The sequence below is a fragment of the Enhydra lutris genome, unplaced genomic scaffold (assembly GCF_002288905.1).
Source record: "Enhydra lutris kenyoni isolate GAN:26980312 unplaced genomic scaffold, ASM228890v2 scaffoldscaffold93, whole genome shotgun sequence".
NCBI lineage: Eukaryota > Metazoa > Chordata > Mammalia > Carnivora > Mustelidae > Enhydra > Enhydra lutris.
The window spans coordinates 716,075-731,043 of NW_019154177.1; the positions used below are offsets into that span (position 1 = coordinate 716,075).

The following is a 14,969-nucleotide window of genomic DNA, read 5'->3' on the forward strand; positions in this document are numbered from 1 at the left end:
GAGAAAGGCTTGTATTACTTTATACTTCTCTCTTAGGGCAGGACTTGCTGCATCCCAAAGGTTCTAAACTGTTGTCTTTTCATTCTCATTTGCTTCCATGAATATTTTTAATTCTTCTTTAATTTCCGGGTTGACACATTCATTCTTTACTGGGATGTTCTGTAACCTGTGTTCCTTCCAAATTTTCTCCTGCAATTAAATTCAAGTTTTAAACACTATGGTTTGAGAATATGGAGGGATATAAACAATAAATCCTGGAACACTGAAAAAATAAAATTAAATTATAAGAAAAGAATATTCAGGATAAAGATGTTGTCCATATATACTATTGAGTATTATGCCTCCATCAGAAAGGATGAATACCCAACTTTTGTAGCAACATGGATGGGAATGGAAGAGATTATGCTGAGTGAAATAAGTCAAGCAGAGAGAGTCAATTATCATATGGCTTCGCTTATTTGTGGAGCATAACAAATAACAAGGAGGACAAGGGGAGATGGAGAGGAGAAGGGAGTTGAGGGAAATTGGAAGGGGAGGTGAACCATGAGAGACTATGGACTCTGAAAAACAATCTGAGGGTTCTGAAGGGGCAGGGGGTAGGAGGTTGGGGGAGCCAGGTGGTGGGTATTATGGAGGGCACATATGGCGTGGAGCACTGGGTGTGGTGCATAAACAATGAATTCTGTTGCCTGAAATTAATTTTTTAAAAATGAAAAAAAAAGATGAAATCAGAGAGGGAGACAAACCATAAGAAACTCTTAATCATAGGAAACAACTGAGGGCTGCTGAAGGGAGGGAGATGAGGGGATGGGGTAACTGGGTGATGGACATTAAGGAGGGCACATGATGTAATGAGTGTTATATACATGATGTAATGAGTATATTTAAGACTGCTGAATCACTGACCTCTACCTCTGAAACCAATAACACATCATATGTTAATTACTTGATTTTAAATTTTTTAAAATGGAAAAAAATTAAAAATTCCTTACAAAATTAAAACAAAACAAAAAGTCCAGTTAAATGTGTTAATTTTTATATAAATGATTAACATTATATTTTCAATCTTCAGTAGTAAATTACATACATAAACAAATCCATTTCTGAATTTAATTTCCATGGCGGAATCTAAAAGGAAAAATAAAGACAAAAAGAACAGGTGAAACCCAATGTCTTAAGGGAATCGCTCCTAAAATAGTCATTTGGATAGGCCTCTGACCATGGTCTAAGTCCTGTTAATCCCTCTGTGATGCACTAGTCCCTAGTGTCTACACCACCTTAACTTACTAGCCTTTAAGTCCTACATAAACACTTCTTGGAGTACACAAGTGTAGGGCTCTCCTGGTTTAATTAGGCAGAGATCCATCCACAAATGTGTCTCTAACAGGAGTGTATACAAAAAGATTGCAAATATCCCATCAAAAATACATTCAACGAACGAAATTCATCAGCTTTTACACCAGTCCCACATTTAGTTTTTCTTCAACATTCACATTAGAGACCTCACTGAATATTAGTGCAGCTGTTGCATTTAAACACAAAAGTGATCGAATTGTTAGCACAAGTAGTCGGGACTAATCAGTATTTCATGAACTCAGTAACTTGTCAAAGAAGAATCCTTCTGATTACCGCTGAAATGAAGGCTCGTCATCATGGGAAGATGGGTACCTTTGGACTATGTAAGAATATGACAACTGTGAACTCTTCCCTCCTGAAATGTAAATATGTTCTAATTTTCCTTCTAGTTTACTCTCCACATCATTCTGTACATTCAAATTATGTTTAAATATGTTTGCTTCATTTGTGTTATGTTTCATAGAACAAGGTAATTTGTAAATTCATGCTATTAGAACCTGAAGTCCATACCATGAAAAATGAAAATCTGTTTCAGTGAAAACATCACATGCCTCTTTTCTTAACATCTGTTTCTTCTGCTTGTGGTTTCTCCTTTTTTATTTATTTATTTATTTATTTATTTATTTATTTATTTATTTGACAGAGATCACAAGTAGGCAGAGAGGCAGGCAGAGAGAGGAGGAAGCAGGCTCCCCGCCAAGCAGAGAGCCCGATGCGGGGCTCGATCCCAGGACCCCAAGACCATGACCTGAGCTGAAGGAAGAGGCTTTAACCCACTGAGCCACCCAGGCGCCCCTCTCCTTTTTTTTTTTATCACATTCACTTTTAAGTTAAAATGACAATCATAGCTAAATTTGTGCCAGGACTTAAATCAATATGAAATAGAGGCTGGTGGTGGGTACTAAGGAAGGTATGTATTGCATGGAGCACTGGGTGTGGTGCATACACAATGAATCTTGGAACCCTGAAAAAATAAAATTGAATTTAAAAAAACAAAGCTAATGAAATTTAAGCTTTAGAATGCCTTGTTTGGATAGGCCCCACTTAAATAAATACTCAATTTTGTTCCTTCCAAAAAAAATGAAATAGTTTACAGCATAAAGGAAAAGTCCAATAACCTGGATTCACAACATACAATTGCATGAAGGATAATTCCAGCTTAACACTTCCAGTAAGTACCTGAGCTCCTATGGGACCCAAAGTGTCAACTTAACTGTTAATGTTTTTCCCCTGTTAAACCAAGCAAACATATATTTTAGGAACTATACACACCTCATGGGTGCTCACTGTCTTCTTCACACACCTATGGTATTGTGTTCACGTCTCAGCTCATAATCAAAGGTATTTGATAAACCATAGTGAGTCCAATGCATGGCAACCAGGAAAGTGCACTAATTAAACATCATACAGTGTTAGAAGCAGCCGACAGCCATCAAACACTTAGTCTAGGAATATAGACCTAAGAGTATATTTGATAAGAGATTCCAATATTAAAAGAAACTCAAAAGACATATAAAAAACTTTTAATGAGCCCAACTAAACAATATTGTGTACAGGTGCACATTTGCATAATCAAGCTACTAAATACAAGATGATTACTAATGGCACCTTAGTGGCGTGGTTGTTTAAGGGTTCAACTTTTGGTTTTGGGTCAGGGTAAGAGCTCAGTGTCATGAGATTGAGCCATGCCTCCGCCTCTGTGCTCAGCATAACCTGCTTGAGTTTCTCTCTCCCTCTCCATCTGCCCTTCCACCCATGCTCTCTCTCTCTCACTCTCTAAAATATATTTTTAAAAAATTTTTTAAACTAGGTGAGTATTATAAACATCAGAATAGTGGATAGTTTGAGAAACAGGGAAGTGTAATGATCAGGACCAGTCATGAAGCATGGAGCACTGGGTGTGGTACAAAAACAATGAATACTGTTATGCTGAAAATAAAAAAAAAAGAAAGAAAGAAAGAAAAAATAAAGAAAAACTTGAAAATAAAAAAAATAAAAAAATAAAAAAGAAGAAGTTCCTGGGGTGCTTGGCAAGATTCTATTTCTTGATGTGCCTGTTCGTTACAAGAATATTTACCTTCACTCATCAAGCCTTTGTTTTCCTCTGCATCTATGTTTTGTTGTATAATAAAACTGTTCTTCATAATGAAGCCATGTTGAATCGACATATTCTCTGTTATTTCCAGAATAAAGAAAAAGCATCAGTCTTGGATGTTAAGGAGGCATCTCTGAGCTCAACACAAGGAGTATGGATGGGGCACAGATTAAAGACGCAGAGCTATGAAGCTCTGAAAACTGGCGTCTGTGGGTATTCCATGGAAGACCTCCATCCTAAGGCAGAAGGCTGGATCACACTTTCTGAGTCTATTTCAGCTCTAAAGTTCTGTGGCCTTTTAATTCCCAGCACTATCCCAGCCTTATGTGGTCAAAGGATGCCCAGTGCATTTTGTAACCTACACATGTTGGGAGCTAAGTCCTCTGTCCTCTCCTGCCTCTGGGTTTATCAGTTCAATATGTACACCATGCTTGTGGTCACTTTTGTGTACATGAGTGTGTGTGCATTTGAAAAGTTATGCAAACATGAAGTTTTAGGCATTCAGGTTCAGTTCTAGACCATCATGGTAAAATCACCAGTGTGAAAAATGATGACAGGAAGGAGTAAATACAGTAACAATAATAATTTGTGGGTAGGTTAATACAATTTTTAATTTTGATAGTTAATATGAACCAAACACAGTTCCTAGTGTTTTCACATTACTAAACCTTACCACCTCCTTTTGAGGAACATTCTTATCTTCACTGAACATATAAGGAAGCTGGTGTGAAAAAATTACATAACTGCCCAAGGACACATCACCTCCAAGGAGTGAACCTGGGATTTGACACCAAGCTCTGAGTCCAGAATCTGTGCACTTAACCACTATGCCCAACTTAGCGGTCATCCATCACATAAAAACATCACATTCATTAATTAAATTAAATTCCATTTTGTATTGAGAAAAGCTATATCCCTATCTCATGCTACTTGGTAGTAACAGTTCTTTTTCATGATAATAATATTTTCATGTTCTGACTAAACTGCTTGTAACAACCATATATGGTAGGTAATTTAATTCACCTTATTTTACTGTAATGACAGCAAGTAAAGTTATTATTCCTGGTCACAAACACACAACAAATATAAACTACCCTATGTCTGATGTTTACGGCCAGAAATTCTATGCAAAAAAAACATAAATTTACAAACCAAAAAAATAAATAAAAACTAAAAAATATTTATAAACTAATTCAATCAATAAAATTCTGTCTATAAAGTGATATCATAAACTATTCAGAAATAGTGAAATTTATGTGTTCCTTATCTCTTTTCTGAATTCTTAGAGAACTAAAATAAGGTTTTACCTATAGAGGTCTGAAGCAAGCAGAGGATTGACTCATTTGTGGAACTGGGAAATTCCACAAAGAAAAACAACTCACTGACGTTTACTGAACTGCTTCTTGTTCCAGTTACTTGCCATCATAATTTTGCAGAATGGCCAGGTGAGTTGGAGCTAACACAGGTGGTTGCTGTGTGTGGGTGGCAACCCAATGTTTCTGGAATTAGTTCAATCTTTAACTCTGTAACAGATCAGGAAGGCTATTTAAATGCTATACAGTAGTCATGAATGGCATTCTAAGAAATATGGGTCCTCTCTACACGGAAAAGAAGGTTAATAGGAAAGATGATTTTTCCTGGCATCAGAAAAGGTCAGTAGAGTGGGGAACAGCAAAACTGATAAAGGAACAGCAGTGTCTGCCATGTTGAAGAGGAGGGAAATCAAGGAAGGGACAGTGATGATAATGGCTGGAATGAATACATTTGAAAATGAATATGGAAATTGATCCTGCTGCCAAACAGTGGAGATTGTCCCTAGGAAGTGGGTCCCTTAACTTTTTACCTGAAATTCCACTTCTTGGATAAGGCAAAAATTTGTCATGACCAGGTATGCTTATGTCATAATTTCAACAAGAAACAACTCTTCCAATCTTAAGTAATATTAAATTTATGGATTTATCACTTAATCAAAACACACAGAAACATAAGTGACATGGCATCATTAAACCATTTCAATGACTTATAACTCAGTGTGACTGGGTTTGCCATATTATTTTTAGAACCACTCTGGTTATGAGTAAACACAGAGAAGCTTTGGGCAAGGAATACAAGGAGAGTGTTAACAGAGGTGGTCCAAATGGGAGAGAGCACACAAACAACTGAATTGGGGATACTCATGGCAAACTACATGGCAAGCTTTTTCTGCCTAGGGCTGATGCTATTTTGATTACCACGATCTTGTCTCCTAGACTTTCCTAAGGAGCCATGGACACAAACAATGGAAGTTCCACAACAGATTTCATCCTGCTGGGCTTTTCTGATCGACCCCAATTAGAACCCATCATCTCTGGGGTGGTCTTCATCTTCTATATTGTGACTCTGGTAGGAAACACAACCATCATTCTTGTATCTTACCTAGACACCCAACTCCATACGCCCATGTATTTCTTCTTATCCAATTTGTCTTTTTTGGATCTCTGCTATACAACTAGCATTATCCCCCAGATGCTGGTAAATCTATGGGGTCCGACAAGGTCTATTACATATGGAGGGTGTGTGCTCCAATTCTTCTTTGCCCTTGACCTGGGAGCCACTGAATGTCTTCTCTTGGCTGTGATGGCCTATGACCGCTATGCTGCTGTCTGTCAACCTCTTCACTACACTGTCATAATGCACCCTCAGCTTTGCCAGAAGATGGTGCTCACCACATGGTTAGGTGGCCTTGGCAGTGCGTTAATTCTTTGCTCCCTGACTTTGAAATTACCAAGATGTGGGCACCGGGAAGTGGATAATTTTTTCTGTGAGATGCCAGCATTGATCAAGATGTCTTGTTTCTACTCAAAAGTAATTGAGGTCATTCTCTTTGCTCTCGGGGTGATATTTCTTCTAGTACCTCTATCACTAATTCTCATCTCATATGCAGTAATCACTCAAGCAATCGTGAGGATCAAGTCAGCAGCAAGGTGGAGTAAGGTCCTTAATACATGTGGTTCCCACCTCACAGTAGTAACTCTGTTTTATGGAACAGCCATTTACATGTACATGAAGCCACAGAATAGCACATCCCAAGATGAAGGAAAGTTCTTTACTCTCTTTTACACAATCATCACACCTACCCTTAACCCTGTGATCTACACTTTAAGAAACAAAGATGTGAAGAGGGCAGTAAAGAGAATACTGTGTGTTGAAAAATGGCCAGCCAAGTCATGAGTTACATGGAAGAAAGCTAGTAAATAATACTGACTTTTACCAATAAAAGATGAATTGATTCTTTTCTACAAAGAGCATTTATTGGGTGTTACCATTGTACCAAGAATTGTACTAATTAATGGCACTGTAAATAAGTGTAAAGAGAGAAAAATTTTAAGGAGATAGAGATACAGACACATAAAGAAACTTCAATTCATACACTTAGAATCCTTCAAGACTAATCAAGAACTGTAGATAACTAAACATATAATTACGAAATGCGGTTAAATAGAGTAATAGAGATATGTACAAAGTATTAACATTTCACATAGAAATTATTTTAATATAGGATTACACCGTACACTAATTTTTTCCTTTCCTCACTGACCAATTGTATAGGAATACCCTCTCTTCATCTGATATTGATATTGGGGCATCTGTACTGGAGACCATCTGCCCACTAATACCCATTCCAACTTCTCCTAGTTTTAACTGGACACAGGGCCACAAAGTGTGTATCGCATTTCTGAGCCTGGCCTTCACCAACACAATGCCAGGGAAGCAATGTGTGTAACTCCTGGGTTATCTTCTCAAATATGAAGCCATTTGCTCTCACCCTTCTCACTCCCCTTCATCTTGGCTGGAATGTCAATGTGGAGAGTACCTAGCTTTACCAAAAGCCCTAATAAGGAATGGAAAAATAACATGGAAACGTCCACCCCTGCAGCAGAGAATGTCTCCAGACTATTACAGGAGGAAAATCTTCTATATTATTTAATATGAATTAAGCCCTTTACTTTAGGCTCCCTCTGTTAGAGTAGCTTAACTTTTACCCTCTGTGGCCTGATAAGGAGTTTGAGTGTTTCCTGTAAGGTAGTGTGCCCTTGGACCACCGGCAATAGCATCACTTGGCCCCTTATCAGTAACACACACTCTTGGGCCCTCCTCAGACCTACTGAACCAACCATCTATGATGGACCCAGCAACAGATATTTTTAACAAACACTACAGGTATTAGGCTAAACTTTCAGAACCACTATTATAGAGAATAGGGAGATGTTAAGTCTCTAAACAGAAAATTAACAGGGCTTTACAGAATTTAATTAATTTCCTTCCCATACACCTGTGAAAGTAAGTGAGTAATGGTTTCTCTAGGCTCTTAGATAAGAGAAATGAAGGAAATGAGGAGTATCACATAAAAGAAATCCATATAAAAGGGTATTCATTATTTAATAGTATCTTCTTACTCTGGTTTTATATTTTTTTCTTTTATTAAGTTAAGGTGGTAATAGATGGCCATTTTTTGGAAAGGGGCTTGATGTTCTTATTTGGCAAAAGAAAACGTAGCAATCTCATGTTTGTTCCCCATATGTTTTTACTTTGCTTTACTGGTAAATACATTCAAACTCTGATAATCTGGATGCTGGAGAGAGAAATACTCCCTTCTATACAAGATGACCATTTCAAGAGACTGGAAATCCTCTCTGCACAAGACAGTCCTCACATTTATGGGGTCCTTGCTCTGTGATTTCAAGGTCAAGTAAACTGCCATCCACCTGCAGTACTGGGTGGGAGTACAGGATTTGTAAGACTTAATGGTCTTTTCTCTCCTGTCTTCAAACCTTGTGGTTCCCAGGATTCCACAGGGAAAACACTATACCTTTATTTATAGTTTTAATGCCTTTTTGCAGGTAACTTTAAAATCATCAGATGTGTAAGCCTTGGCAATAATAAGGAATCTGAGAGAGGGTGATGATACCCAAAGACAGGAAGCCCTAGAGACAATAGAAACTTTATGGTGTTCTAAGGACTTGGGAGGAGAATGTACGGAATGGTGGCAGTGTGGCCCTTGGAAACGAATATCACCTCTTCTTTGTGAAAAATGCTTGTCCCCAATCTTGATAACCTACTGATTTATCACTTACAAACCTCTCACTAGACTCCTAAACCCAGTTATAATCTTACCTCTGGATAGATATTCTTACAAATCTCATCATTCTGCCCTTTGCATTCCCTCCAAAACCAGTCCCTGCCACTATTATGGCATTATCTCATTTTATATATTTGTCTGTATGTATGTTGGAGGAAAGGCATTGGTGAGCTTTTCAACAACATAGAACCTCTTACTCATGTGTGATTTTCATGTGTCTAAATTGGCTTCTGACATGAATTACATGTTTAATAAATACAGGGAATGAATAAATGAATGGATATTTTCTTAATAAATATACATTAAATGTTCTTATTCTACAGAGTATAACAAATATTCATTGGGCAATGAATACAGGAGCAACATCTTTAGGCTTTTAACATTTAGAACATTTGCAACACCTGACAACTAAAAGAAGGGAAAGATACTCTAGGTTTTCTTTCACCCTCATAATATTATGGAATCCTTTTAAATATGTATTTGGACATGAGAAAAACAGGAAGAATAAAAGAAAACGTTTCTCAATTATCTCATAACCTAGAAATAATGACTGCTAACTCTTTAGTTGATTTCCTTTTAAATTATTCCCTTCCATATTAAAGTTTTAGTCACACTGAGTAGCTGATTCATAGTATTAGAAGTCCTAGCAACAGCAATCAGACAACAAAGAGAAATAAAAGGTATTCAAATTGGCAATGAAGAAGACAAACTCTCTCATGATACTTTATATAGAAAACCCAAAAGACTCCACCCCCAAATTACTAGAACTCATACAGCAATTCAGTAATGTGGCAAGATACAAAATCAATGCACAGAAATCAGTTGCTTTCTTATACAATAACAATGAAAACACAGAAGGGGAAATTAAAGAATCAATTCCATTTACTATAGCACCAAGAACTGTAAGATACCTGGGAATAAACCTAACCAAAGAGATAAAGGATCTGTAATCAAGGAACTAGAGAACACTCATGAAAGAAATTGAAGAAGGCACAAAAAGATGAGAAAACACTCCATGCTCATGGATCAGAAGAATAAACATTGTTAAAATATCTATACTGCTTAGAGCAGTCTATACTTTCAATGCCATCCCAATCAAAAGTCCACTGGCATTTTTCAAAGAGCTGGAACAAATAATCCTAAAATTTGTATTTCCCCCAAGGTACAAATTCACATCAGATAAATCACTCCCAAGGGCAAGTGATTGGTGGCCTTTGAAAGAGCAACTGTATGTGAACAGACACATGATATAACTGTGATGTGAAAATGTCACAGGGAAGAATATGCTGACAGTGAGAAGACTGGAAAAACAATGTCACACTGTTATAGCACGTGCTTGTCCCTGTCCACACAGATGACAGAGATCTCCTATGAGACAACATCATGGATGAGGAAACATACCCAGGCTCCAGCACCTGAGGAAAGTATGAATGGTCTTCTAGGTAAGTGACTGACATCTTGGACCCAGGGATGGCTTCAGCTAATCAGGGTCAAGTGCTGGAGATTCCCTGGAAGAACATTTAAAAGTTTTATAACACAAAGAATAATTGTGAGTTTGAGGAAACAGACATCTCATTTTTCCTGGTTGTATCAGTTATCTGCTGCCACATAAACACTTATTTTAATTCTTTATTTAAATGCGATTTAGTTAACATATACTGTTTTATTAGTTTCAGGAGTAGAATTTAGTGATTCATCAGTTTCATATAGCACCCAATGCTCATTACATCAAGTGCCATCCTTAATGCCCATCACCCAGTTACCCAATCCTCCCACCAACCTCCACTCCAGCAACCCTCAGTTTGTTTGCTATAGCTCAGAGTTTCTTACGGTTTGCCTCCCTCTCTATTTTTACTGTATTTTATTTTTCCTTCCCTTCTCCTATGTTCATCTGTTTTGTTTCTTAAATTCTACATATGAATGAAATGACATGGTATTTGTCCTTCTCTGACTGGCTTATTTCACTTAGCATAATACTCTCTAGCTCCATCCACATCATTGCAAATGGCAAGATTTCACTCTCTTTGATGGCTGAGTAATATTCTATTATCTATAGACACCACATCCTCTTTATCCATTCATCTAAATGGACATTTGGGCTTTTTCCATATCTTAGCTACAGTGGACACTACTGCTATGAACAGTGGAGTGCAGGTGCCCCTTCAACTCACTGTTTGTATCCTTTGGATAAATGCCTAGTAGTATAATTACTGGGTTATAGGGTAGCTCTATTTGGAAAACAGCATGGGGCTTCCTCGAGAAGATAAAAATAGAGCTACTCTATAAGCCACATAAATACTTTTTAAAGATAAAGCAGGACTGCTAGAAATATATTATTATATATTAGTATTATGTTATAACATACAACATATGTAATAGAATATTACTCAGCCATATAAAAGAATGAAATCTTGACATTTGCAATGATGTGGATAGATCTAGAGTATAATGTTAAGGAAAATGAGAGTCAGAGAGAGACAAATACCATTATGACTTCACTTGAAGTGGAATTTAAGAACCAAACTATAGAGAACAAACTGATGGGTACTAGAGAGGCAGTGGGAGGATGGGTGAAATAGGTGAAGGAGATGGAGAGTACACTTATCTTAATGGGCACTGAGTAATGTATAGAATTTTTGAATCTATGGAATGTATAGAATTGTTGAATATTGTATACCTGAAACTAATATAATACTGGGTATTAACTATACTGGATTTAAAATAATTTTTTTAATTAGGGAAAAAAAGAAATGACAGAATAGGTTGAATATCCCTTCCCCACAATTCTGAAACTAAAATTCTGTTCCTAACTCTGTTGGCAGCAAACCTGTCCTAAATAGATATGAGGCTATTTCTGCTCCCAGCTTTCAGTTCTGTTAAACAAAGTCAGATCAGTGTTAAAACAATTCCTTTGCAATAGAGAATAATATTAGCTACATGTCATTTGTCATTTCTTCAGAGAATACTCATTATTAACACTTTATAAAACTATGCATTTTCTTTGGAGGATTCAAAAGAAATTAGACTGTTTTAGATGCACTGGTGGAATCAAAGGAAATATGTGAAAGAATAACTTAAAGTTAATCATTTTAAGTGCACATTTAGAGTAGCCATATGAAAAGGATGGGTCACATTTTATGTTCATGTTAGTCAACAAAAATATCAATGAGAAAGTTTCTGTCCTTTGTATCAGTTATCTTTCTGGGAAGAAACGTTCCATGAATTCTGAGCACAAATATGGCCTATTGCTTTTCTTTATTATCATTACTTTCCAATATATTCATCAGCCCCCAGTTGTAGTATTACCAGAATGTCTAGTGCCTGCACTTTGGGCTCCCCTTCCCCATGAATGGTCACCAAATTTCAAATTCCAAAAGTAAGTGTCTCGGTGTGCATGCCAACCAGAAAACACCCTGTGTTAAGTGCACTACTTCCAGTACTGCTTAGTGCCATATGTGCCATGGTGCCTATTGGGGGATGATCCCACAGGTGCACAGGAACTAGTGTGGGATGATGGTTCTTTAGGTATAAGCCCTGACCATTTCTATCATAAGGAGGACCAGTATTCCAGATCTCTGAACCAGCTTCAGTGGACCTCCTCTGGAGGCACACTCCCCTCTCCAAATTTTCATGACAGTTGCATCCCTGTGAGCCCTGTGTTCAGTCTCTGAGGTGGCTGATACACCAGCATGATAGAGGCCTTTGTGACAAGACAACAGCTAACATCACACTCAATGGTGGATGTCCGCCTTGACCACTTCTATTCAACACAATACTAGAAGTCCTAGCCAGAAGAACGAGGCAAGAAAAAGAAATAAAAGCATCAAAATCAGAAAGGAAGAAATAACTGTCTGTATATGCAGATGACATGATATCCTACATAGAAAATCCTAAAGACTCCACCAAAAAACTGTTAGAACTACTGAACAAATTCTGTAAAGTTGCAGATATAAAATCAATATACAAATATACATCATTTGTATAGACTAATAACAAACTACCAGAAAAAGAAATCAAGAAAATTAATCTCACTTACCATTGCATCTAGAAGAATAAAAGAGGTAGGAATAAATTTCACCAAGAACCTGAAAGACCTATACACTGAACACTGTAAGAATTGATTATAATAATTGAAGACACAAATAAATGATCTTGGCTTGGAAAAATATTGTTAAAATGAACATACTTCCTAAAGCAAGCTACAGATTTGATGCAATCCCTACCACAATTCCAATGCCATTTCTCACAGAAATACAAACTAACAGTCCTAACATTTGTATGGAACCACAAAAGAACCTGAATCATTAAAGAACCACAAAGTTTAAAGCATCACACTTCCTAATGTCAACTACATTACAAAGCCAAACTAACTACAGCTGTATGGTATTAAATAAAAACACACACATAGCTCAATGGAATAAGAGAGAAATCCCAGAAAGAAATTCATACATAATATGGGCATTTAATTTTTTATTATATACACATAATGGACTATTACTTATCCATGAGAATGGACATCTTGACACTGTGGCAACACAGATGGACCTTGAGGGCATTATGCCAAGTGAGATAAGTTAAAGACAAATACTGCATGATATTACTTATATGTGGAATCTTTATAAAAGAGTCAAGCTCATTGAGACAGAGTAGTGAAAAGGTTGGCAGGGGCTGGGGACCATTTACATGTACATGAAGCCACAGAATAGCACATCCCAAGATGAAGGAAAGTTCTTTACTCTCTTTTACACAATCATCACACCTACCCTTAACCCTGTGATCTACACTTTAAGAAACAAAGATGTGAAGAGGGCAGTAAAGAGAATACTGTGTGTTGAAAAATGGCCAGCCAAGTCATGAGTTACATGGAAGAAAGCTAGTAAATAATACTGACTTTTACCAATAAAAGATGAATTGATTCTTTTCTACAAAGAGCATTTATTGGGTGTTACCATTGTACCAAGAATTGTACTAATTAATGGCACTGTAAATAAGTGTAAAGAGAGAAAAATTTTAAGGAGATAGAGATACAGACACATAAAGAAACTTCAATTCATACACTTAGAATCCTTCAAGACTAATCAAGAACTGTAGATAACTAAACATATAATTACGAAATGCGGTTAAATAGAGTAATAGAGATATGTACAAAGTATTAACATTTCACATAGAAATTATTTTAATATAGGATTACACCGTACACTAATTTTTTCCTTTCCTCACTGACCAATTGTATAGGAATACCCTCTCTTCATCTGATATTGATATTGGGGCATCTGTACTGGAGACCATCTGCCCACTAATACCCATTCCAACTTCTCCTAGTTTTAACTGGACACAGGGCCACAAAGTGTGTATCGCATTTCTGAGCCTGGCCTTCACCAACACAATGCCAGGGAAGCAATGTGTGTAACTCCTGGGTTATCTTCTCAAATATGAAGCCATTTGCTCTCACCCTTCTCACTCCCCTTCATCTTGGCTGGAATGTCAATGTGGAGAGTACCTAGCTTTACCAAAAGCCCTAATAAGGAATGGAAAAATAACATGGAAACGTCCACCCCTGCAGCAGAGAATGTCTCCAGACTATTACAGGAGGAAAATCTTCTATATTATTTAATATGAATTAAGCCCTTTACTTTAGGCTCCCTCTGTTAGAGTAGCTTAACTTTTACCCTCTGTGGCCTGATAAGGAGTTTGAGTGTTTCCTGTAAGGTAGTGTGCCCTTGGACCACCGGCAATAGCATCACTTGGCCCCTTATCAGTAACACACACTCTTGGGCCCTCCTCAGACCTACTGAACCAACCATCTATGATGGACCCAGCAACAGATATTTTTAACAAACACTACAGGTATTAGGCTAAACTTTCAGAACCACTATTATAGAGAATAGGGAGATGTTAAGTCTCTAAACAGAAAATTAACAGGGCTTTACAGAATTTAATTAATTTCCTTCCCATACACCTGTGAAAGTAAGTGAGTAATGGTTTCTCTAGGCTCTTAGATAAGAGAAATGAAGGAAATGAGGAGTATCACATAAAAGAAATCCATATAAAAGGGTATTCATTATTTAATAGTATCTTCTTACTCTGGTTTTATATTTTTTTCTTTTATTAAGTTAAGGTGGTAATAGATGGCCATTTTTTGGAAAGGGGCTTGATGTTCTTATTTGGCAAAAGAAAACGTAGCAATCTCATGTTTGTTCCCCATATGTTTTTACTTTGCTTTACTGGTAAATACATTCAAACTCTGATAATCTGGATGCTGGAGAGAGAAATACTCCCTTCTATACAAGATGACCATTTCAAGAGACTGGAAATCCTCTCTGCACAAGACAGTCCTCACATTTATGGGGTCCTTGCTCTGTGATTTCAAGGTCAAGTAAACTGCCATCCACCTGCAGT

The 14,969-nt window shown here is 37.1% G+C and overlaps 1 protein-coding gene across 1 annotated transcript; it reads left to right on the top strand.

Annotated features, from left to right (window-relative positions):
- Positions 1-5,716: 5,716 nt before the first annotated feature.
- LOC111138593 (olfactory receptor 2W1-like) lies at positions 5,717-6,661 on the top strand. Its single transcript, XM_022490609.1, has one exon. It carries the CDS (start codon positions 5,717-5,719, stop codon positions 6,659-6,661), a length of 945 nt encoding a protein of 314 aa, XP_022346317.1.
- Positions 6,662-14,969: the final 8,308 nt, after the last annotated feature.

Excerpts from the sequence above, each read along its gene's own strand:
- LOC111138593 (XM_022490609.1), top strand. The coding sequence starts at position 5,717 with ATGGACACAAACAATGGAAGTTCCACAACAGATTTCATCCTGCTGGGC.